Here is a 24,821-nt window from a genome sequence, read left to right as displayed (position 1 = left end):
TTATTGTTGGTATGTGAGCAAGCATACAACAAAATAGCAAATTCTCGGTGGTGCACAAAATACATTAATAAATTAAGAATTATTTATAAAATAGTCACTACGTAAAAAGAAAGAAGGAAATGGAAACCAGAATAAAAATAATAGATTTCTATGAAGACCAAAAAAATGAAAGTTGGCTTTAAAGAAAGGAGAGAGAGCTTCATCAGAAAAGTATGAAATGAGAAGGAGAAAAAATATATATTTTTTAAACTGTATAATTGTTGTAAATATTTATATTTCTTTTTAAAATTTTAGCACTTTTTTCAGGTAATTTTATGTTTCTGTTCTGTTAACCCCACCCCCCAGTTTCAGGTAATCTTGCTAATTTTTGGGACATTTCCTGTTGCTGTTGCTCATTGCCTTCTTTCCATGTTTCTGAAAGAAATCAGGCCAAATTGCTCAGGTTTTAAAGGGTTAAAGAGCAGAGGGGTGGCTTTGGGTCTCAAGGACACAGACCGACTTCACTATAAAACATCCATGACACAGACAGGAAATGTGTTTCTTGACAGACACAGTGTCACGGCAGTCCTAAATTAGACCAGGCACCTGTATGTGACACCCATTCTTACCACTAGGACCCCCCGTTGCTTCTTTTTGACCACAATCTTCCCTAAAACAGCGGTCAGGACCGTGCTAGTTGTTGTACCCTCAGTGCTGCAGCAGCGGGAGCCTGTCGCTAAGCAACCGCCCCTCCTTCCCAGCATCAGCACCACGACGGTGTGCGCGCGCTCTGCCGCATCTTCAAGTTGCCTGCACGTCCTTGCGTGCCTTGTCATCACGCAGGGGCAGGTTTCGGTTTGCAAACACGATACAGTCCTTCTCAAGAGCCGCGGAGCTGCACCGAGGAGCAGCGGAGGAGAGGGAGGGGCCAAATATCCGAAAAAAATACAAACTCGGATGGATTTAAACATGTTATCCCGGACATAGGTAGGCTACAAGATATGTTGTCATGTGCATGTGACGTCTGGTGGGAGGCAGTGAGGTAAGGATACATACACACACACACACGAACACACGGGCTGAGCGGGATGCCCGCGTGACTGCAGGGAGGAAAGAGGTGGCGGAGAAGGAGGAGGAGGAGGAGGGGGGTTTAGTTGCGTGTGTGGACCACCGCAAAACCCCCGAGTTGTCAAAGATCGAAATCCACGAGGAAAGATTAAAATGACTGCTATTTTTGGTGCAGTTTGAAAATCGGTGGAGGATATTTATTTCCGGTCGAGGTAATTAGTTCCCGAACGAGCCGATGTGATCTTGGGAGGGGGGTTGATCTCCACACCGACTTCTTTCTTTGGCCGTGACAGGATGAGGAGAAGGTCGCGGGAGGGGAGCGCACATGTTCGGATGTTGCTCCTCCTGATTGGACACACGGACTGAGCGGCTCGTGTCATCTCTGCTGGAGGGGTGAGACAAGGAGCTGTTTGGGACGCTTTAAAATCTGCGGCCTGCTCTGGTCTCCAGTTACCGCAATGCCACTGGCGAGAGGAGGGAGAGGTGGAAGGCAGAAGATGGAGAGGAGGGAGCAGCAAAAAGCCAATAACAATGACATACAGCTGCAATAATAAAGCTCCATCTGTGTCATTTTAAGACTGCACTAGTGGCCTGTGAACTGCATGGGATGAAACACACACTGTATTGACTCATGCTATCTCAGTATCATGGCTGAAACGTCATATGAGGTGAGTACGGTGGCTGCGAGTGTGTAGTGGCTGCTCAATTCTCAACTTTCTGCTGACAAAGTTCTTGGACTCACTTACTGGACTACAGTGCGCACCATGGGGCATTGCGCAGAACCTATGGCACCTGCCAGTGGAGAGCTTGGTGCATAATTGTGACAGAGTGGAGCTCTGAAGCCAGCATTTATGTCTCTCCTCTTCTGCTCGCCCCCACTTCTACCCACACAACCAAACTTTGTTCTATGAGCCCAGTGTAAGCGTGAAAGCCGCCTCCTCCGCACACACCGACGAGCCTGACATGCCTTCGCCGTCAGATTCCAGCAGCGTGGCTTCAGCCTCAGGGTCTCGAGGCTGGTCGGACAGCCGCAGGGGGATGTCGGGCCGAGGGCCTGGTGGGGCTCGGCTGCTCCTGTACCTGGGGCTGTGCCACCTGGGCCTGGGGGCCATGGTCCTGGCCTTCTCCTTCACCAGCATGGCCTTCACCTCCTCAGCCCGTGTGAGGCAGTCCTGTCCTTTCTGGGCTGGCTTCTTTGTAAGTGTAAATCTGACTGAAAACATATCATTTTAAGAACCTATCTGCAGATATTTGGGGTTTTTCTGATGCATGTGGTGTTTGTTTGCAGGTGGTGGCTTCAGGGATAGTTGGAATAATCTCATGGAGGAGACCACTGACCCTTGTGGTATGTATATTTCCATCTTATTTCTTAGCTATAGGTGTAAAACCATGTGTCATGAAGCTATGCTGGATTACCAAACCAGTAAAGAGAACCTGAGGGCCCCAGATCCACAGGGGCCCAGAAGACCGTAGGTGTTGCCTGGGGATATGCACCACTAAACTACGATATATAACAGTGTTTCTCAATCAGCGGTCCTTGAGGGGGTCCTTAGAAGAATGGGGGATTGTTGTTTTTCACGATTTAAAGGTCTGGTGTGTAGTATTTATTGACATCTAGCGGTGAGGTTGCAGAGCTGAAACTTCCCCTGTACTACTGCCGAATAAAGGCCAGATAAGAGTTGAGGTAGAATTAAACAGGAGATTAGAGGCGGAAACATGTTAGAAAAAAACAACAACAAAATAAATTATTATTAAATAATTAATGATGATGATAATAATAAGCAGGATCAACACAGCATAAAAAGACACGTTAAAAGATAAAATGAAAAGACAAAAAAAAGTCTCTGATTCTGCGAGCCTTATCTCCTCAAGCAGGTCGTTCCAAAGCCGAGGGGCCCTGATGGCAAAGACACAGTCACCTTGAGATTTACGCCTTTTTTGGTTTGTCCTTTCTTGGCTAATGTAGAAACTCCATAGGAGAGGACCTGCTCCATATGTAAATACAAACTGCTTATACTAAAGTAACAAAAAAATGATTATTTTCAGGTGATTATAGACTATAATATTCATATCTGCCAATAGATGACCCTAAATCCTGCACATTGAACCTTTAATTTATCATAGAAGAGAGTAATGTGAAGAGTGACTATAGTGACCAAAGTGACTATTCTGATCACAGGTTTCACTTTCTCCCCAGTTATCTCCTCAAATACAGTTGACAACTTTAGAATTGTGGTCTTAACAACCAAAACCTTTAAGATGGAGGTCCCTGAAGCAAAACTGCATTAAATGGGGCTCTGTGATCAGACGTGTATCTATTAAGACATGAAAAGGGTTGAAAGCCATTACAATAACCTGCAGTGACAGGTTCACAGGTCCCTTCAGTGGCTGTTTGAGGAGCGTTTAGTCATATCACGATCTTCATCAGCAGTTAGCATTGTCATGGTAAATTTTTCATCTGAGCATTTTAATGACTTTTCATTCATGTGGTCTAAATAGGTGAAGTTCAGAGTTTATTCTTGGCTTTGGTAGCAGCAGTTTACTAGTGTTGTGTTGTGAAATGTTTCTGTATCTTTACATTAAAAATACTGTTTTATTCTGAGCCTTTATACATTCTCATGTTTCATTCACAGTCCCAGTTTGGGGTGGGTTGATTCAGGGACTCCACCGATCAGCAGACCGAGAAAGAATTTGAGGATTTGCTTGTTGTTATATTGTTGCTGTTGTTTTTTTTTGTTTGTTTGTTTGTTTTTTTTACGGTTTTCAGCAGTAATCCAAAACTAAAATCTGCAAAATTAAAAAGTATTTTTGCTTGCAGTGTGATAGATAACATTCATGCAAGAGTTCAGTGTGTCTGATTTAGTGGTATCTTACTGGCGAGGTTGCAGAACTGAAACTTCTCCCGTGTGCCATGCGTGTAGGAGAACTACAGTGGCTGATGCAAAAATATGTAAATGACCCTATATAAAGCCAGTGTTTGGTTTGTCCACTCTGGGTTACTGTAGAACAACATGGTAGACTCCATCGAAGAAGACCCGTTCGATATGTAGATATAACCAGCTCGTTCTAAGGCAATGAAAACACCACAATTCTTGTTTACAGGTGATTATAAATGAATGAAAATATAGTTATGAATGATACATGCACAGTGCACCTTCTGCAAAAAGATCCCCCTAAATCCTACACACTGGACCTTTAAGATAACTTTTTTTTTTTTTTTTTTGAATCTGCAGAAAGGTGTCGTCATACTTCTGCGGGCACAGATTCTGTGTGGGCCTGCTCATTGGTTCCTCCTCTCTGGCTTAAGTTTTGTTTATCAGTGAGATCACGTGGCATGGTCTTTGGTTTGAAGAATAAAACTCTGCACACTCTCATCCCTCCGTGGCACAAATTTTGACACTCTGCTTCAAATCCAAAACACACTCTGTGTTTTCCCCCGCAGGTGTCACTGTTCATGCTGCTGTCTGCAGTGTGTGTGATCCTCAGCCTGGCCGGCTCGATGCTCTCCTGTCAGAACGCACAGATGGTCAAGTCCATGCTCACCTGCCAGGTACACAACATTTTGCAAGTGTTTTCTTCTGCCTCATGCTGAAATGCCCTTCTAGCCAGATGCATTGGGAACGTGTCAGGAATAATTGGAAATATGTTTTTAGTGTGCAGTTCAGTCTTCACACCAATCCTCTGTGTATGGGAATGTGTGTAGGTGGAGAATGGTGTGTGCGTGTGCTGTGCGCCCACTCACTCCTGCTCCATCACAGAGGAGGAGACCCTGGTGCTCTACCTGAACGCAGACTGTCACTCAGTCAGGCATCAGCTGAAGGTGGGTAGGATGTGTCATTTTATCACCTAAACTCAACATTGAAGGATAGCTGAACACATTTTTAAGTTTGTCTTCAAATAATAGTCAGGCGGACACATGAATATTGAAACAGTTTTGTTAACTGTGCCTTATTATTTCCACTCGCCTTTAAAGTATGTAAAGTGATGGGAGCTGGAAATTAAATTAAATCCCACCACTGCCAAGCGTCAGTAAATTGTTGGCATTGGCAGGTAAAATCTTTAAGTCATTCATCACTTTGACACAAAGGGAAAACACACAACAGAAATACAAATTTAGCACAGATGACATTGGGCTTTATAGAGCGAGGCTATACATTTAAAAATGTGCTCACAACTGCTATATGAAAGCAACACATTGAGCCATGGAGCATTTTTTGTTTCGATTGTCAAAGCTGATAATATTATGTTGAATGTAATTCTATGTAATTCTAACTCTACATAACAGAGCAAGGTTTCTCCGTACCGAGCTGAATATTCTCTGTATGAACTGAAATGTATTGAAAGTTGTTTTTGCACGTAGGTGGACTCATTCAACTATGCATATGCATGTGTACAGTACCATCCCAAACCAAAAAATAGGGCTCCTCTCGAAGCTACAGTGTAATTTTTACAAGGGATGCACAATTGGTATCAGCAGATATCAGCTTTAAAATGAACCAAAATGAACATTTCTGACAATATGACACACTAATATGATGGCACTTTAATTATACAACTTTAATTAGGTGAAATAGGTCAAATTTTCTCTAGTTTTGGCTATTATCATGACTGTCTTAGAAAGAGCATCACCGAGCCTGTTAAAGTGGGAGGAATTTTAAAGGTTTGTTTTTGTTACATGAGGATAAATATGGCATGTTTTACATGTAACCCAGGTTAAAGTAGTTTTATTGTTTTCCCAGTGAATGTGTGAATTTTGCAAAGCCGTGTATTTTATGTCTGCGTGTGGCACCAGGAGGCCATCAGGATAAGAGTAATGTGTTAATTCTACTACATGAAAAATATATGTGCATATATCATTATCAGCAATCAGCCAAAATGAATTTGAAAATATCTGTAAATCTTAATCCAATATCATGCATGCCTAACTTGAACACTGGAATTTACCATTTATTTAATGTTTTTTGGTGTAAATATTTTAAACATTTAAGGAGATCATTGTTTACATTAAATTATGTGAGGCTGCAGCTTACAAATCAGCCGAGTATCTTCCAAATTTACAGTGTTGATACAAATTTCCCTTTTTGATATCATCCGTCCACTGCAGCACAATGGAGAAATGCAAAGTCAGACTTGAAAAATTGTGAACCTGTCTTATAAATATGACATATTCTTGCCAGTAAAATGCCTTTATGTTGTCAGATGCTGATTTTCTGAATGCGTCTTTCTCTAAAGGATCTTTTGTTCAGTGCGTGCGGTCTCAGCATTCTCTCCACCATCATCTGTACTCTGTCCACTGTGACGTGCAGCATCCACATATTCTCTCTGGACCTTGTGCACCTGGTGAGTACAGACAGTACAGCACATTTTACTTCAAACACACCAGCTGTTTTTCCAATAAATGACAAATACTCAGCAATAAACACAGCTGCATATTTGAGATCTGACTTTGCACAACTGCTGTTGCCCATTTCATAGATCTACTATTAATATTTATGTGAAATTTAAAGTATAAATGTACAGTTTTGATGTGTTTCCCATTCTCCCTGCCTAGCTGGCCCCACATCGCTCTCGTTCAGTCAACCCAGAATGCACCACTCCTCAGGATGCCTTCCTGACCAATATCATGGATTTTGAGGAGTTTGTCCCACCCATCCCTCCACCTCCGTACTATCCTCCTGAGTACACCTGCAGCTCTGAAACAGACGCTCAGAGGTACGCTTACTCAGTATTATTTTACATCACTTGTGCACAATATTAAGTCTAGCACATGATTAGAAAATAATTGTTTGGGAGGAATTCAAGTGGAGAAAAAAGGATAAACACCTGTTAAGGATATTATTGGTGGCCTGTAAGAAATCTCTAACCAAGAAACGGCTGAAAAAAGAAACACCCAGTGTTGACAAATGGATTAATGTAATATACAGTATTTATGTAATGGAGAGAATTTCTTTTAATTGAGAAACCAGAAGGATACCTTTATTGAAAACTGGAAAAAAAAATGGATGGTGTACATTTCAAGAATCAGACCTGACTTTGTGTGAATAATTCCCAGAAACACATTGTAGTGTAATTAGTAGCCACCCACAGTTTACGTGTGTATATCTTGATGCAATACTGTTCTCTACAGAGTGTAATTTTTTGTTTGTCTCTCTATTTATTTTTCAACCTTATTTTATTTTATATGTTTTATTTTCTTAATCCTCCCCATTTTATATTATTTTTATATTTTTTTAATTCTTTATCTTTTTATTTATTTATTTTCTTTATTTGTTTATTTTTTATTTTTACACGATTGAAATGTCTTCATGTTCATTTGGTTGTCTATTTTGTTTTTGTACGTTTACATAAACCAATAAAATAATTAAAATAATTACAAAAAAAAAGAAAAGAAAGAAATGATTGTTTATATATATTTTTGTGTTACCATGCAGCATCACCTATAATGGCTCCATGGAGAGCCCTGTTCCTCTCTACCCCACTGACTGCCCCCCTCCTTATGAGGCTGTGATGGGACAAAGAGCTGCAAGCCAGGTAAGTGTGTGTGTGTATGTATCTGTGTGTGTGGGTGTGTATCTGCATGTGTGTGATGTCAAATGCTGATCCCTTTCTATTTTGACTGTCCAGGCCACAGTGTTTGACCCCCACGGCACTGAGCTGTCTGGAGACAGAGGGACTTCAACAGCCTTCAGTGGAGAAGGTGAGAAGAGTTTTGAAATGTCAACAGTGTTCTGAGAGGTAATTTGGGGATTTGTAGATGTTTTGAGGCTCTGTATCAGAATCAGGGAGTGTATATTTTTAAGTGGAGAAACACTTTTTTGCTTTTGCTTTAACTTATCATCTGAAGTATATTGAATCATGACATCATCACTTATTAAATTGGTATATATACATATATATACCTTTAACAGAAAATAAGCCCTGGCAGTGTGGGTAATAACTTCACATATTTTTTTTGAATGGTGTAGATTCATCGTCAAGAAGGTAGAAGACCAAAAATAGCCTTTTACATATGAATGTCCCAATTGTTACATTTACGGGTGGATTTATAATAAATCCCTTTGAGTGAAAATGTGGCTTTTTCCACTTTAATTGACTATTATTGTTTAAACAAGATCTGTATTTAAAAATGTGATACTGAAAATCATCAAGAATAGCATAGCAAAAATACTTTTTTCATGAAAATCAAATGAGTCTGTATTACTTACTGTATTTTGAGGAGATGCACAAAATAAATAAATTGTTAATCTGTGCTATGAGTTAAACTAAAAGCAACCTTTCATAATAAAAGAGGACTTTTCTTTATTAGTGTCCATGGACAGTGGATCTCTGCTGATGTCAGAGATTGTGGACATCCCTGATGACTCCTCTCCATCTGAGGACTCCTGTCTCATGGAGGTCGGCCTGAGGACCCACGGGGACAGGGCCAACAGGAACGCTGGTGAGGGAGGAGATGGAGGAGAAAGTGGGGAGTACATCAGTTTTCGTGGTCCTCCGTCTCAGACGCCAGAGAGTCCTCTGGCAGGAGGACCGAGAGCCAGACGCTTCCTGAGAGGAGAGAGGTCCAATTCGTGCTCTTCACCCAGCACAGCAACCACCACATACAGGTGAGGACAAACACACACACACACAGACAAACCGGAAACCTAGTCCAAATTAAAAGCCCAGTCCTTTTTACTTACCAGATGTGGCGACACATTTTGAAAATTAAAGGCCTGTCACAATTAGAGGCTCAGTCTGGCTGCCATGCAGTTCATTTACAGAGGTTCTTTGGATTAATAAAACCTGGTTGTTGGCTACCTGCTGGAGATAAACTTAGCTGCTTAGATCACACACACAATATGTATATGTGTGATGTTATGTTTCAACTTTTGTCAACATGGACATGCTAACACACATTGTTCGCTTGCTATGATTCTTTACAATTAAACATTCAGTTCACTGAAACCATGAGCACCAAAGAGGACAGTAATATCGGCACAGTAAACAAAAGAGATGCAAAAAAGAGATCAGTAGATATAGAAGGGTTTTTTTAAGTTCAGTGAACTATATTCACAATCATATATTTAAAATTATTTTACAGAATTATAATAATTTTTAAGGTTTTTTTTCTCCAGGTCATTTCTTGCTCTTGTTTTTTTTGTTTTTTGGGGGGGGCAAATTTTCAGATAGTTTTCTCGCTAACTTCTAGGACATTGCTTCTTTTGTTGCTAATTACATTCTTCCCATGTTTTTAAATAAGATAAAGCCAATTTACACACGTCTCAGAAAGTAAATGATAAAATAAATGATTTGATTGTGTTTCCGATCTTTGCTGAGCATCAGTTTTGGGTAAAAGGAAATAAAAGCCTGTCCCATATAGATGCCCGTCCCAAATATAAGACTATCGAGTTCAGTGATTTAAGCAAATACCCCAGGCTATTAATTGAAGTTTTACAGTATTTTAATAATTTAAGTGTGCAACAGTCGATGGTGTTATTTTGTGCTCTCCTGTTTTGTCCCGCAGGTCTCCAGTACTGCGTCGCCAGGCTATGCTAGCTAGTAGTTGTTCCCAGCTGGAAGCAATAGGAAAATCTGCCTCTTCACAGCAAACCTCCGTCGCAGAGTTTCGAGTTCGCCCCTCCACTCCAACACACCAAGGAGGTGCACCAACCTCCTGTGCTCCTCCCATTTCATCCTCCTCAGCTGCCAGTGAGCAGAGTGGTGATCAGGGTAATGGGCCACCCCTCCCAGGTCAACCGCTGTACCTTCGACGAAGGGCTGGGAAGAATGAAAAGGATGGAGAGGGTGTCAGAAGGAATAGTGAGGCGCTCCTTCGTCTTGTGAGGTCACACAGTGAGCCAGGCCTCGGCTCCTCCACTGATACAGGTAGGTCCGACACAAAAAAGAGGCTAGGCTCTAGGGATAGAGATCAGTATGTATTTGTGAGTAATTGTACCTGAAATAAAATCAAACTAAATTGCGGAGTGCCTCAAGGCTCTATGCTTAGGCCTCTCTTATTTTTAATCTTTATAAATGAATTTGCATGGATATCTGAAACTGCATTTCCCATCCTCTTTGCTGATGATATTAATACTTTCCTATCAACAGCAAACTTTGGTTCCTTTATCAGAGAAGCCAATCATATCCTATCATATACTTGAAATGGTTTAGAATGAACAAGCTATCTCTAAATGTCAAAAAATCCAATTTTAAAATTTTTAGAAACAAAAACAAAAGATATCGAAAGGAAGATGCTAAACAATACTGAAATCAATCAAGTCATCTCAGCTGAATTCTTAGTCATATTAGTAGATGAACAGCTGTCCTGGAAAGACCACATTGAGTTTGTGTGTAAAAAAAAAAAAACAAAACTATGAAGTATTCTGGTAACATCATAAAACTTGGCTCAGTAGTTAATCAATCATGTCAACTAACTCTTTACTTTAGTTTAATGTATCCGTACATATCGTACTGTAATATCGTTTGGGCCAGTACATATCCTTCTTCCCTGTAAAAACGTATTTTAGTCCACAAGGAATTTGTCCGATTGGCAACTATGTCAAAACGCTGGGAATCATCAGCTCCTCTGTTCAAGAAATTAAATCTGCTGTCCATTTTAAATATCAGTATTTACCAAACAAATGTTTTTATGTATAAATGTATTTTCCAAAAGCACAGCTTAACAAATGTATTTCATAACTTCTTTTTAATGATCTCTGATGTTCATTAATATCCAAAAAAACAAGCAGAGGACATTTATCTTGCCTATTATTGAACAACTCTCAGACAACATGCTTTGAAATACAGAGGACCACTACTGTGGAATACCAGTCCTCACTTTATGAAATCCATCATTATTTTATTTTATTATTATCATAACTACTTTTTTGTTTGTTATATTGTCATGTTAGGGAGAGAATTTCCATTATAGATTGTTAATTTTAGAGGGGAGGTTTTCAAAATAAGACCCATCAGGGTTTCCTAACCTCTCCTGCACAATTCTTGTTGTGTTTGCTATTATCTACTTGTTTTTATCAAATCTTGTGTGCTAATAATTTTAATTAACTAATTACATTTAAAATAGGATTACATCTTTTACAACAACCCATCCAATAATCTATAACTTTTGCTTCTATTTCCTCTTCTCTAGTTGACTTTGGCTCTGGAGGCAGCAAAGTATCTATAGACACAGGTAAGAGCTTCTATCTGCAAGAATTTAAGATGTTTAAGATGATGTCTAAAGCACAAGGCATCCTGGCTTTGTTGCATGTCATCACTGCTTCTCTTCCTCTATCTTTTTTCACATTCGACTGTCTAATTTAAGGCACAAAATGTTTACAAGAAAACATTTCTAAGCTGTTTAGATAAGATATAACTGAACACATTTGCATCTAATGGCTGTCATTTATCTCTTAGACACAAGTACACATTGAAACACACATTTCTGTCCCTGTGTGCATGTGATTTATGAAACTCTCCCACAACATCTAAATTAGCAGTGATTTGATTACAGATTGATAAATTAGATTCCGCTGTAGAAACAATAATGTGCTTCACTAGTTCCTCGTTTATCTGTGACACATCCTGATTTATGAATGTTGCGATTGTTGTCCAATCAAAAGGTTTATGTGGCAAAGTAATGGACATACCATGGAAATATTTCCAGTGGTTAATGGGCTTTATTGAAGGAAATTGTACTGCATGGATGATGCTATTTTGTGGGCTGACACAGAAGTGGGAACCCTGATTCCTTCGTCAAAAAGCCAGTGGGATTTTTTCACTAGATTTTGGATTATTGCAGAAAATAAGATCTGAGGCAAACAAACAGTTATGATACTAACACATTTTGTTCAGCAAAATAATCTCCAAAAATGAGCAACACTCCTATGATTTTTGACGAGTAAATGCAATCATCAGAAGTAAAAAGCTAATGTTAGGATATAAACAAACTACGCTATGGTCGAATGACTTGCATCACCACTACAACTAGCCCGCAAAGCCACATTTGGCTTCCGACGTTCTAGTTGTTAGTAACCACCATTTTTTAAGACAAATAAAAGCTTCAAAACTGATCATTTATTTTATGTTGTAGTGCTAGCACCTTTTAAGCTTATTTTAACCACAGATCTCACTGCAGGTATCAAACCAGAAACCCATTCAAAAAAACCTATTGACTTAAAGACTAGGGAACCTGAGCTGCAGAACTAACTAATTTCTGCATTTTAGGACATATTCCTGCACAAATCTATATGAACCTGCATGTTTGAAAGTTTAAGTTAAATCATTTGCACTTTTTATGGAAGATTTTATAGTTTTATTGCATATTACAGTTCAATACAAAATAATATGGTCTTATTTTTTTGCAGAGCATGAGGATAATGTGGTGTGTTTTATTATACACAGTAAATGCAATACAGCTAATATACAGCAAATACAGTGTACTTCTTTGGGGGGAAAAAGCTACACATTTCCCAGAAATGTATCTCACAGCTGACAGGGATAGAATCAATAAATGCTGATCAGATGTAGCACTTCTGGCCCATTTGCTGCTTCCTGCTTATACCCAGAGTGTCCGTTTATTCTGAAATATTTTGTCAGGCCTTAGCATTAGCTCTTGTGTATGTTGGTGCCAAATAATGTCAGAGGGGTAGTGATTCTGCTATTAAATGTCGGTTACTTTCTTGTTTCCCCTCTTTTATTTAGTAAGGAAGTTCAGTTTAGTGTTTCCTTTTTGGGTAGTTTATTCAGTATTTGATTTTATTTCTAGTCAGGCTTGATTGGTGGATTCTTATTTGGGCCATGGTTCTCCCTGAAGTTCAGTGTAATAATAAAAACAAAAATAAAGTTTATATGTTATTTAATGTATAGCATTTTTCAAAACCGGAATTAAAATGTGCTTTATTTATAAAACACAACAATAAAAAAAACAAGTAATAACTAATAACTTAACTAACCTGGCAGGCAGAAGTAAAAAAAATGAGGAATAATCTTAAGAACAATTAATAATTTAAAGATAAAACTGCAAGTAAAAATGTAAAAACAAAGGGTGGATTTCATCTTAAATAGAGCGGAGCAAGACTTAAGTGCAGTGTCAACAGTTAGAAACAGTGTAAATTAATAATAATTTAAAAAAAAGCTTAAAATTTAAAGGCGAAATTATTGGAAAACGTTCCTTAAAGATAACTCTTCAAAAGGGATTTAGAAGGAGATACTGACGTAGTAACCAGATTGTTTGACAGCTGAGGAGCCTCAGCAACAAATGTTAAGCCTCCTTTATCCCTCAAGTGTAAATCAACAGGTTCCTGTTGGAGGATCCAAGGTTGTGCACTGGTTAGTTTGGGAACAGCAATTCACAAAGGGATTTAAAACTAAAATGATCTTAAAATCAATCTTTAAACAAAGAGGCAGCTATTGCAAGGTCCTTAAAATGCATCAATGTCTTCTTGGTTTTAAGAAGCTTGATTTTAGGCTTCTGTATATGTAAGGGATGAGAAAATCTGCTAAAAGACTTTTATTTTACTCCCCTGGACCAGTATTTTGTTGTAACAGTAACTCTATTTCTGATCCTATCTGTCACAGGTCCGTCCTCTGAGGCGTGTCTGCTGCCCCGCACCTCTTTGCCTCCTGCTGCAGCTCTGCCGAGGAAAGGCAGCGTGAAATCAGCAGCCACAGGAGTGCAGGTCCCCTCCAAACCTCCCCCCACCTCTCCACTGCGTTTACCTAAAGACTGTCACCGCTCTCTCGGAGACCTTAAGGTTGGTCTGAAAATAGTTGATACAGAAGCCATAAAAAACTCTTCAAGGACCCATTATAACAATTAGTGACCATTCACACGATACAGCACAAACAGAGCTAACAATTAATTTCATGACACGCACAACAAAATTCCAAGACTTTCCTGAAACTTTCAGTTATTTTTACTAATTCCACAACTTTTCCAGGTCTGGGAAATGAGACTGTAAAATACCATGACTTTTTAAAGTTTTACATAACTGTGAGAACCCTGACTGCTGTTTGAATGTCTTCTCTCCCGTCACTTTTTCTTCAGGTGACTCGGGGTCTGGTTGCTCGCTTCCTGCAGCGCTCCAAACGCAACCTGTCGCCCTCCTCCGAGCATGCTGGGAGCACAGGGCAGGGACCTAAAAGGAGGAGTGGAGTTGAGGGCACTGCCACCAACCACCTGCCCTTGGAACAAGTATGAAACCCTATCAAACTTCACCACATCAGAATAATTCAGTGCTTCTGAGTAAAGTCATCTCCTCTTTGTCTAAATCTGTGCTCTAAAAACTCCCCTGCAGGTGTTTCTGACCCCTTGGAACGCCACCCGAGGACATCACACCCATCACCCCCATCGCCGTGGACACCACCATTCCCATAGTGACAGTCGACACAACCGGCACCACAGCGGTCGCGTGCCAGAGGGGATCCACCTGCGCAGCTGTGGAGATTTAAGCTCCTCGTCCTCCTTGTCACTACGTCGGTTAGTGACACCTCATCCACCGCATGGGTCATCGGGAGCGCTCTACTCGGAGTCTGCGCTGTGAGGAGGGTGAAGGAGGAGGAAGATAGGAGGCACACGAGTAGACATGGTGGTATGGAGGATTAGAGGAAGTAAGGCAGGTTGATGAAAAGGAGGCACTGTAGTGGAGATATCTGTCTTCCCTCCTTCTCCTCTTTGTCATCTCTGTTTCCTGAAGCCAACTGTGCAAATGGCCTTATTCAGTGGTGCTCTTTATCACTCTGAACATCAGCCCAGAGCTCACACGACTCCACTGTTCAACATCAGTGATCACTAGATGCTTATTCTGGGCAGAAAAAAAAAAAATCAGAGACAACCAACCAGAAGCATCTTTTTCTGCTGTATTCTCCACTTCACCTCTAAAAGAAAACACCTGGAAACATAAGACTGGAGACAGAACTCAGCTAGCGTTCATGCTACAACAACAACTCACATGTACATTCAGTCTATTACATATTTATGGGTTGCAATATGCTTCTGGCCCTTTTGTACATTGCTATTCATCCACAGGATCGCTCAGGTGAAGTGATCACAAAAACCCTTATTTTGTCTTCCATTAATAAAGAAAAAAAGCATCTAAATAAACATAGTTAGCTGATAACAATGTAAGATAAACAAATGAGGTTGCACACAAGGACAAATGCTCTTAACCGAGATGCTAATTTTGTCTTTTTCTTTTTGCAATTCCCACTTTCACCATGTTTTTTCACTTCCACACTGGCCTTTGAGAAAAAAAAAAAAAAGACAGCCAGCATTTTTAACACTGACATTAATGCACGCCACAGACACATGCTCAGCCTTTGAAACGTAATCTCTGTGGGTGGCCCCCTGGACGCAGTGGTTTGATTTGCATATGTGCATGTTTTGCTACAGCCTTTCCAAGTACAGCAGGAACCTTGTGCATTTGATCCTGACCGTCTGTGTAACTAAATAACATGTCCTCCGAATGTCTTTATCTGCATGTTTTTGACAATGCTTCTTACTTTTTTTCCTCTTGCACCCAAGACCTATGATAGTAGCCATTTGAAATGTGTTTGTGTTTATAAGTAGCTGAAGGCGAAGGTCGGAGATGCGCACTGCTCCCAAAGTTTTCTGCCAGATGGCTCCAAACAGGCCTCTGCATCCTAATTTGATTTTGATAGGGTCTGAGTATGTTTCAAGTTCACACGTGTAGTTGTGACATTGGCTTTAAGATATGAGGTTTAAATTGCACTCTGACTCTAATGACATGAAGAGTCTTTTGCAATAAATGTACGGACAAATTTGATATGCAGTTGGGCGTCATGGGTGGTAAATCAAAAAAAAAAAAGAAACTTTGGACTGCTGATGCTGAGCAAACGATGGGCCTGGCAGCTCTGAAGTATAAATATTAATGTCAGACTGGAGTTTTATTCTTTGGAAAGTCTTTTTGGTGTGTTCACTAAGTGATGATATTGACTCCATATCAGCAAAAGGCACATTTTGGATACAGTCATATGTATGTACCTAATTTTAATAATGTACACGCATACACACTTTGCCTGCACATGGAAAACAGGCACACCCATACACTCCCTTATTGTTAAGGCACTGAGCTGTATTTCTACCTCCTGTCTTGCATAAAACATTATTTATTTGAAGAAATGTATATCTGTATGGCAGGCTTAACAGGATAGAGCCTTGAAACCTGAATAATAAATGTATCTAAATATGACACCTATTCCAGATTTTAAATGCAGTGTCAATGGCAAAACTTTCAATGCAAGTTATGTATTTGAAAATATGAAATAAATGATAGACATCAAATAACAATACCAGCGCTGATGTTTTGTACACAATACGAAGGGCAAAATAACAGACCAAGTGCAGAGTTAGAATTTTTTATTTGGTTTTTGAAAGATTTTGTCTGGGTTTTTTGGGGGTTTTTTTTATTTTTTTTTATTAGCTTTGGATTTTTGGTTGCATGTTTTTATTTACTGATGTTTTTTGTTCACTTCTTTCTTTTTTATTTGCTTTGTTTTGTTCTTTATTAAAACTATAGTAACTAAACTTTTTTTTTAATTATCATATTTAAAGTATCTTAAGCATTACACAGCTCATGTATTGATGACATTTCTTTTTTCTTTTTTTTTTAAATTAAAAATCACATGATGGTGTGTCACCCAGTGGAACATCAGAATAACAAACAACCTAAAATGATAAATGAAGATAGACAATGGCAGTAGTTGTGTTGCAGGTTTAAATCTTTTAAGTGTTATTGTCATTTTTAAATTGTAAAAAAAATCATAATTTCAACCTCCCTGTTCAGCAACAGATAGCTAGGGAAGAAAATAAAATATAAAATTAATTAAAAATTATAAAATGCAATACAAGGAGTTACTCTTTGTACTGTATTCTGTAAAAGTAAGTCTATAATAATTATAAAAGTTAAGACTCGCCCCCTGGCAAATCCAAATCTCTCGTATCTCCCCACTCCACCTAAACCCCACCTCCTCTCTAATCCTATTGGCCATCCTGTGTGAAAACCCATCCTGGTTCGATTGCATTGACCAATCAAAACGCTAAATGTCAAATGGAGCCTTCCAAAGCCCCCGCCCACATGCACCACTCGCAATGGATGCTGGGGAATCTAGTCCTACTGCTTTGTATTAAAACGGACAGCAGCGGCTCAGCGAACTACAACCGGCACATCCTGGTTTGAAGAGACGTTCACAGACTTAAGTGTAACAGCAAGACGAAGAAACAGAAGATAAACTATTTTGCTGTATTAAACTGAACTGTTTGGGATAAAGGGACAGTATCATTATGGTATGTAACTGCGTGTGTGTGAATAAACAAATAATTTTAATCGTTGTGGTATAGCTAGCTTTGCTAACAGGCTGGATGCTGGATGACAATGTGAGCTAACGTCAGCTAACGCTTCTTTTTGTGATAAGGAACTAGCTAATAATAGTATTTCCCTTGACCTAATCCCTGCCCGTGTTTACAGGGTGTTAGTGGGCGAGCAGATTATGGAGCTAACTAGCTTTGTAGCTATCCTATATCGCACAAATATAACGTTATGTGGTTTATATAAATAGCTAGTTCAGGGTACAGTCCGGTGAGTTTGGGCTCATTCAGGGTTGGTGAGGACATTTAACGGTCGGGAATGAGACGTCTGTTGAGTTTGGTTATTAATGCTCCTATCAGGACCATGTGGCAAGCCGTCTGCCCGCATAAGTTAAAAACTGTATCTGCCCTGCTGTGCACGTCGTCTTTCCAGGGAGACAGCATGTGTAACGGGACGCAGAACAGCAAAAAGGCGTTGCTGTCCGATCCTCAGCTGTTTGAAACCCAGTTTGACGAGCTGGTGACGGAGCTGTCGGAGCGGGACCTCACTGACCCTTCACTGGCTGATGCTCTGAACAGGCTGAAAGAGGTAAGTTGTGTTTTAAAGGGACCTTCTTAATATCAAAATAAGGCCTTAATTGTTATAAAAATGTCTTAACCCTTGTGTTAACTTTCTGCACACACTACTTGCTCTAGGGGTCAAAATGACCCGCCTTCTCTAAACCCCTAAAGTAAAGCAGCGTGATTGACTTTTAAACCCCAAATCTGTTTTGCATGAAGAAACAATCTGACATTCATCACAAACTGTGTGAATATCTAGGTTTCCCCACTTCAAGGTGCAGAAAGACTGCATTTAATCAGTGAAAATCACTCGTTTTTATACACCTGTCTTAATTGTTTTCTTTCCTAATGTAAAGGTTTATTATATTTATTGCAAAATGTATTGTATAGGTGTAAACATGTTTTTAGTAAGATGTAGAATTGTATAGCCTAAGAAGAAGATGTGCAAAAAGTAGTTTTTAATGCTTAAGAAACATAGTATATTATACTGTACAATGAGGACAGTATGCAGGTTTGTGTGCATGGACTTTGCAGATGTATTTCTTTGTGTGTGTGTGTGTGTGTGTGTGTGTGTGTGTGTGTGTGTTTTTGTGGTGTGAAAATGATTTTATAGCTGCTGGGTCAAAACTGACCCCCAAGACAAGATTTTTGCCTTGTTGGTTAACAGCTTTTATGGAAACATGAACAAAGGCAATGCTTCACTTTTTTTCATGTTGGGGTCATTCGAGGTTAAGTTATCAAATTTCAAGTAGAAAAAAGATCATTTAGAGGGGTTTCTATGCTGTTAAATATAGTGGTGGTCATTTTTGACCCCTAAGACAATGTAAAAGTAAAATCAATCTTTCTAAAGTCATAAAAAAAATGCTATTGTAATTGTTTATTTATTGTAGAATTGGTCTTATTTAATTGATGTGGCAATAAAAACACTTGAAATGTCTTAAATCTAACCTTCTTGCTCCTACCTATTCCCTTTCTCCAAGGTTTTGGTGTATAATTCACCCGGAGGCAAGAGGAACAGAGGCCTGTCTGTGATTGGCTCACTGAGGGAGCTGCTGCCTCCCACGCAGCTCACACAGGACACGGTGCGGCGGGCTCTGGTGGTTGGATGGTGCATTGAGTTGGTAAGGACATGTTGTAATATGTCAAAGGAGTCTGGCAATGTAACAGTTTTCATATTGTCAACAAATCCCATTACAAAAACCAGCACTGCCACTTCAGCCTATCCCTGCAGTGTTTTTCACAAGCTAGTAAAACAACCCTTTCTTCCTGTAAATGTCTGCTATACACTGAAGACTTTGAAATGTGCATGTGACAATAAAAAATCTTCTTCTTCTAAAAAAAGACTTTCAAAAGACTAAAGCCTGACACCCTGTTGCATCTAAAGACAATGCGAGGGTTGGGTTATACTGAGGTTAGACTGGGGCGACCTCGAGTTCACTCGGTAGAGTCTTGCCTGCATATCATTTCCCCCTCTCTCACACTTTCCTGTGTATCAATCTGTCCTATCAATAAAAGGCAAAAAGGTCGAGATCAGGCGTTCCAAAATTAGGCAGGGTTTTGGTAAAAAGCCTAAGCTGTTTTGTGCTGCTAAATGTGTCACTAAAACTTCAGCTGACAAGCACACTCTCACTCCGACTGTTGTTCTGACACTTTGCAAGGGTGTTAAGTTCTCTCATTAAGTGTTACAACTGCGTCTCTGCTTGCAGCTTCAGGCATTTTTCCTCGTGGCTGATGATATCATGGATGCATCTGTGACTCGGAGAGGACAGCCCTGCTGGTACAAGAAGGTCAGACATGATATATTCCATAACAAGAGAGACTAAAATGCCTTTTTTGTGTGTAAAAAAGGAATTTTTTCCACTATTAATGGTATGCTTAGTTGAAACTTGTCTGTTTGTTTTTAAGGATGGGATCGGGCTGGATGCCATCAATGACTCATTTCTCTTAGAAGGGTCAATCTACAGACTGCTTCGCAAACATTGCAGGGATCAACCGTACTACGTCCACTTACTGGAGCTATTTACTGAGGTACGAGACGTCCTGATTGGTTGCACACGTGCACACACAAGCACAGCATTCTTACTATGTCTCGTTTGTTTCAGACAACTTTCCAGACTGAGCTCGGCCAAGCTCTGGACCTCATGACGGCTCCTCCAGGTCAGATTGACCTCAACAGATTCACCATGGAAAGGTAGTGAAGTTCAATCTGTGAAGTATGTGTGCACTGTGATGCTGTTTACCAATGAGTGTAATTATTTCTCTTCTCATCTTTCAGGTATAAAGCTATTGTCAAATACAAGACTGCCTTTTATTCTTTTTACCTCCCGGTGGCAGCTGCAATGTACATTGTGAGTGTGTTTGTAGTGTACACACATGGCAGAAGGAAAATACCTTAAGTGATGTCAAACTCTGTCCTATAACTACTGTAATTTACTTTTGCAGGCAGGAATTGAGAGTGAGGAGGAACACAATAATGCCAAACATATCTTACTGGAGATGGGAGAGTTCTTTCAAATACAGGTAATTACTTTTCACATTACATTTAAAACTATTAGGGCACTCACATCTGCCTAACAAGGCCAGATGCCCTAACTGGCGATTTTATTAAGTGAAAAATAAATTGTGTATCCACCTTTTGTAGGTTTCCACAGGTCATGAAATTGCTGGAAAAGTTAAGAAAAACTGTTTTCCAGGACTATTGTTTAAAATATTGTTTAAAATATGTATATATATATATATGTATATGTATATAGTGAAAAGGCAAAAAAGTGGCTTGCACACTGCAGGGCTTCATTTATCACTTATTTAACACACCAAAGTGACGCTTCAGGCACAACCGCTCTTCATCAGACTAGATTTACACTCGAAATGCCGTCTTAAATGTGAACTGTCGTGAGCAATCATGTGATCAAGACACGTCAATAAATACATAATCACACTCAAAAAACATGTAAATATGTGTATAAATACCTGGTTTTCAGTTAATTCATATGAATGATTCTTGGTGGTTCATTCACGTTCACGTACATATTTAAGATGACATCTTGCAGTGTAAATCAATTCTGATTAAGAGCAGTCTTGCTTGTAAAAATGTTTGCTGTGATTCAGATCTGCCCCAAAATTTAAGGTGTTCTCATTCTGCCAATTCTTCACCTTTTCACCAGGTTTCATGAAATTCAGGCCAGCAGATTTTCTGTAATCCTGCTGACAATCAGACAAAGCTGCCGAAAACATAACCTCCTTGGTGGAGGTAATAACGCGCTGCAGACCGCACCGATAACATCTCAATGTTTTTCATTTGCAGGATGACTACTTGGATTGTTACGGAGACCCTGCAGTGACAGGAAAGATTGGCACAGACATCCAGGACAACAAATGCAGCTGGCTGGTGGTGACGGCTCTGCGAAACATGACTCCTGAACAGAGAGCAGAGCTGGAGGTGGGATTTCAGATCACTTACTAATATGTATCAATATTTTTTGTTGCAAACGAGTTGTGTGCAGGCTCACACAGTCAGATTAAATTTACAAAGTGAGGCATTATAATGAACTGTAAAGTTTTACTTACAGTTTCCATCACAATAACACCAAAGACAATGCATAAATATTTCTAGCTGTAATTCGTGCATGCAACAGAATAAATGCAACACATGCTACAATTGCAGTATTTCTCAGAACTGTACATTTAAATTGACCCACAGACAGATTCTTTAATTTGAAATAAGTTTTCCAAAAACTGATAAAGCGTAACTAAGGCAATGAATAACAGGCAATGTTTTTTATACTACAACAAGAAAGTGTTATAATTGTACACTTTGGTTTAGCAAAATTGGTGCTTTTACCAGCAAGAAATGCAGAAACATGAAGGGTGTGACTTTTTACAGATATTTCATATTTTGTCAAGTCTGTATTCAGTTAAAACATCATTCAGCAATACAAACAAGAACGTGTGGAGGCCATTAAGTCCTGAAAAGGGACTTTTTTTTTTATCTTGTGCACAAAATAAAAAACATCTCTCTGGACTTTAGGGACTCCATAAAAATAATTTAAGCAATAAAAACATTATTTATTGTAATCAGTTGTTAGAGCGACCCAACTATGTTTTTATGGTTCTGATCTCTCGACTTCATCCTGCATGTGTTGGTTTCTGAAACCGCCTTTTCAAAATGTCTCTATTGTTAACAATCAATTTCATAATTGCTCCACCAAAAAAGCACTCCAGCTTTGCCTCAAGAACCACTTCATCCTAATTTAGTATCACATACAGAGGTTCCAATATGTGGAATTCATTTCCTCCTCATCTGGTCAGACTTTCTGCTTTGTAATTGAAAAAATCTGTTAAATCTCATTTCTTAACATAATTATTTCTGTCCTCATCTGCCTGTCCCTTCTTATTATTACAGCCTATATATATATATACAATGTTTGATCAAGGTTAAGAGATTGTACGTCCTGATTGATAGTTTCGGGGAACCTCACTTGTCAAGCCGCTTGAGGGTTTTTTGGGTTTCCCCTGCATGTCTCCTTTTCTCTACATTTTTAATTTGTGCTTAATAAATAAAATCCAATTCAAATCAAGTCACTTGCTAGTGCATTAGCAAAAACTTCATTTCATCTTCATTTCGTCCTCAGGCATGTTACGGGCGCCACGATGACGCCTGTGTGGAAAAGGTCAAAGCGCTGTACAACACCCTGCAAATGCCAACACTGTACCACACGTATGAGGAAGAGAGCTACCAGCGGCTACAGAAACTCATCGCGTGTCACGCTCAAAACCTTCCCCACTCGGTGTTCCTCAACTTCGCCAAGAAGATCTACAAGAGGAACAAGTGAGAGGAAACGGTGGTTATACACAGTGACAGGTGCATCGGTCTGGTTCTCCTTTGACTTTTCCCATGATGCACACGAGCTCCTCTCTCTTTACGGCGGGTTTGCCACGGATGAGGCTCTGACTACCAACAGCACGACCCGCGCAGCACTTGGAAATCCTGCAGGCTGTCTCGTACCCTTGCAGTGATTTGTAGATATTTAGTGGCGAATGTCTTTTCCTCCATACTACCTATTTATTGAACCCAGAGCAAAATGCACAGTGTCTGCAGACGCTTCTCTACTGTAGAATCCAGTAGATGTAAGACTGACGCAGACGGGTCTGCTTTCATATTTAGTCTGCCCTGAGGAGAACACGGCAGCATAAAGTTACGTATTTCATCAGATAGTTGAGAAAGTTTTGATTTTCTGGGAAAGGATATATTATTAATTAGAGATTGTACATATAGGACAGCAGATGTACAGAAGACAAAGGGTTAAACCTTATCAGCTTTTTAATTCTAAATATTTTTATATTTCTGCTATTACTGGCCTGAATGTTATTGCTTTTAATAAATAATGTATGAACTGTATTTGTCTTCTTTTCTCCCTATTTCATCACTGTGGTGTTTTTTTGTGCAGGTTGTAGAACAGAAACCATTTGCTGATTAAAATAGACATAAAAATAACTTTTTCCATAATAGTTTCAGTCACATCTGAAGCAAAATAGACATTTCTGGTTCCATTTTTTTTAATGAGGATTATATGCTGTTGATTGCTGTACATTTAATTTAATTTTTATTTGTTGCAGTCATGCAAATGCACAAAACATAGATTTATTCAAACCACTGTAATGCACATCCCATGACCAAAAAAATCTTATTTTACTTGCTCCTTTCTCAAAACATATATAAGCAAAAGATGGTCTGTCAACTACTGTAACTTAACAAAAACCACTTACAGTAAACCTGGAGAGAAAAAAAATAAGTACACAGAAAAATCAAGACAAGACAAAATTCAGTAAAGAAACCCACAGTTTGATCTGTAAAGTGGGTTATGGGCTCAGGTAAATTAGAACGGGGTTTTTGAGTATTTGGGGACATCCAGTGTTGAAACCACTTTGAAAGCAAAGCTATGAAACTACTGATTATTTCACACTGAACGAAGAACTACAACAAAGACACTCAAAGCTAAAAAGTGGTTCAAAATACTTTGTAAAAAACTGATCAAATTGATAATGTAAATTGAAATGAAATGTAACGCAAACAAATAAATATTTTACATGCCAGCAAAAAATAAAATAAAATTAGTTACTTCCAAAAAGAGCCTACTTGATCACAGCACCCAAACCCCCCAAAAAACCTCACTAGGAATTAAACACGTTTGAAGAGGATCAGCCTCCTTCAGGTGCAATCAGTTTAGTTAATGAGAGGTTTTATAAACTGGCTTCCTTCATTTGTTCACTCTTTTGAACAGCAGCTTAAACGTGTGTCTCCTGTAAGTTAATTTGCTATAACAGCAATAATATTTCACATTATTTGGTTATCTTTTATAAGTTTGTTTTGTCATTGCAGAGTTAAAACCACTCATACTCAACATTCAACTCCCCTGTTTTTGAGTATAAGTCTGCTTTGCTTTAGGTGGAACTGGCAGCTTTCTTCTCCTCTCCTGCTCGTATCAAGTCCAGTGTTTCTCCATAACACATAGGAATGTGCAGGAAATGGGAGCTGTGGTTTTGCATACAATGTCTATCATTCAGTCAGCTGTCTCCAGAAATTAGTGTCCAGGTTGGGGTGTTAGCCCAAGCAGGATTTCTCAGTTAGCCAGGTAACTTAAAAAATGATATGTAACAAAGTTTCTGATTATTTGTTATAAAATAGCAATATTCAATACTTGCAAGTAATTGTGGTCAAATGGGTCTTAATTACAGTAAGGAAGTGAAATAAAAAAATAATTTTCAGTAGTAAATTACAGATTAAATGGCAAAAAAATGTTTTTAATACTTGAACCTCTATGAAAATATGAATGTAGCTGAACTACCAGCAATCGACTGAAAAATGACTGATTTAATTACATGTAGCTCACTCCCCAACACAGAGTAT

General features: G+C 39.2%; 2 protein-coding genes across 3 annotated transcripts; both read left to right on the top strand.

Annotated features, from left to right (window-relative positions):
• Positions 1 to 8: 8 nt before the first annotated feature.
• entrep3 (endosomal transmembrane epsin interactor 3) lies at positions 9 to 16,336 on the top strand. The gene is made up of 14 exons (XM_042489122.2): positions 9 to 2,244; positions 2,336 to 2,392; positions 4,490 to 4,597; positions 4,751 to 4,867; positions 6,280 to 6,387; positions 6,599 to 6,759; positions 7,479 to 7,578; positions 7,672 to 7,744; positions 8,354 to 8,651; positions 9,551 to 9,912; positions 11,177 to 11,218; positions 13,606 to 13,781; positions 14,075 to 14,221; positions 14,325 to 16,336. Exons 1-14 carry the CDS (start codon positions 2,011 to 2,013, stop codon positions 14,568 to 14,570), a joined length of 2,229 nt encoding a protein of 742 aa, XP_042345056.1. The 5' UTR covers positions 9 to 2,010; the 3' UTR covers positions 14,571 to 16,336.
• Positions 16,337 to 17,175: 839 nt separating this feature from the next.
• On the top strand, positions 17,176 to 23,312 carry fdps (farnesyl diphosphate synthase (farnesyl pyrophosphate synthetase, dimethylallyltranstransferase, geranyltranstransferase)). 2 transcript variants are annotated; one of them, XM_042490124.2, is made up of 10 exons: positions 17,176 to 17,332; positions 17,787 to 17,942; positions 18,895 to 19,035; positions 19,621 to 19,701; positions 19,820 to 19,942; positions 20,017 to 20,105; positions 20,190 to 20,262; positions 20,357 to 20,434; positions 21,219 to 21,353; positions 22,546 to 23,312. In XM_042490124.2, the coding sequence occupies exons 1-10, from the start codon at positions 17,330 to 17,332 to the stop codon at positions 22,744 to 22,746; spliced, it is 1,080 nt and encodes a 359-aa protein (XP_042346058.1). In that variant the 5' UTR covers positions 17,176 to 17,329; the 3' UTR covers positions 22,747 to 23,312. The 2 variants fall into 2 exon arrangements, with proteins under 2 accessions (XP_042346058.1, XP_042346057.1); XM_042490123.2 differs by lacking the exon at positions 17,176 to 17,332 and having other exon boundaries at positions 17,474 to 17,942.
• Positions 23,313 to 24,821: the final 1,509 nt, after the last annotated feature.

This window comes from Plectropomus leopardus, chromosome 11 (genome assembly GCF_026936395.1).
Source record: "Plectropomus leopardus strain MGB_pleo_1.0 chromosome 11, ASM2693639v1, whole genome shotgun sequence".
NCBI classification, from domain to species: domain Eukaryota; kingdom Metazoa; phylum Chordata; class Actinopteri; order Perciformes; family Serranidae; genus Plectropomus; species Plectropomus leopardus.
Note: the sequence above shows the minus strand (reverse complement) of the source record. Positions and strands in the feature narration are given on the sequence as shown.

Coding starts and splice junctions, on each gene's coding strand:
- entrep3 (XM_042489122.2), top strand. CDS start 2,011: ATGCCTTCGCCGTCAGATTCCAGCAGCGTGGCTTCAGCCTCAGGGTCT. Junction 6,388..6,598: donor CTCTGGACCTTGTGCACCTG/GTGAGTACAGAC, acceptor CTCCCTGCCTAG/CTGGCCCCACATCGCTCTCG. Junction 9,913..11,176: donor CGGCTCCTCCACTGATACAG/GTAGGTCCGACA, acceptor CCTCTTCTCTAG/TTGACTTTGGCTCTGGAGGC.
- fdps (XM_042490123.2), top strand. CDS start 17,673: ATGAGACGTCTGTTGAGTTTGGTTATTAATGCTCCTATCAGGACCATG. Junction 17,943..18,894: donor CTCTGAACAGGCTGAAAGAG/GTAAGTTGTGTT, acceptor CCTTTCTCCAAG/GTTTTGGTGTATAATTCACC. Junction 20,263..20,356: donor TGGCAGCTGCAATGTACATT/GTGAGTGTGTTT, acceptor TTACTTTTGCAG/GCAGGAATTGAGAGTGAGGA.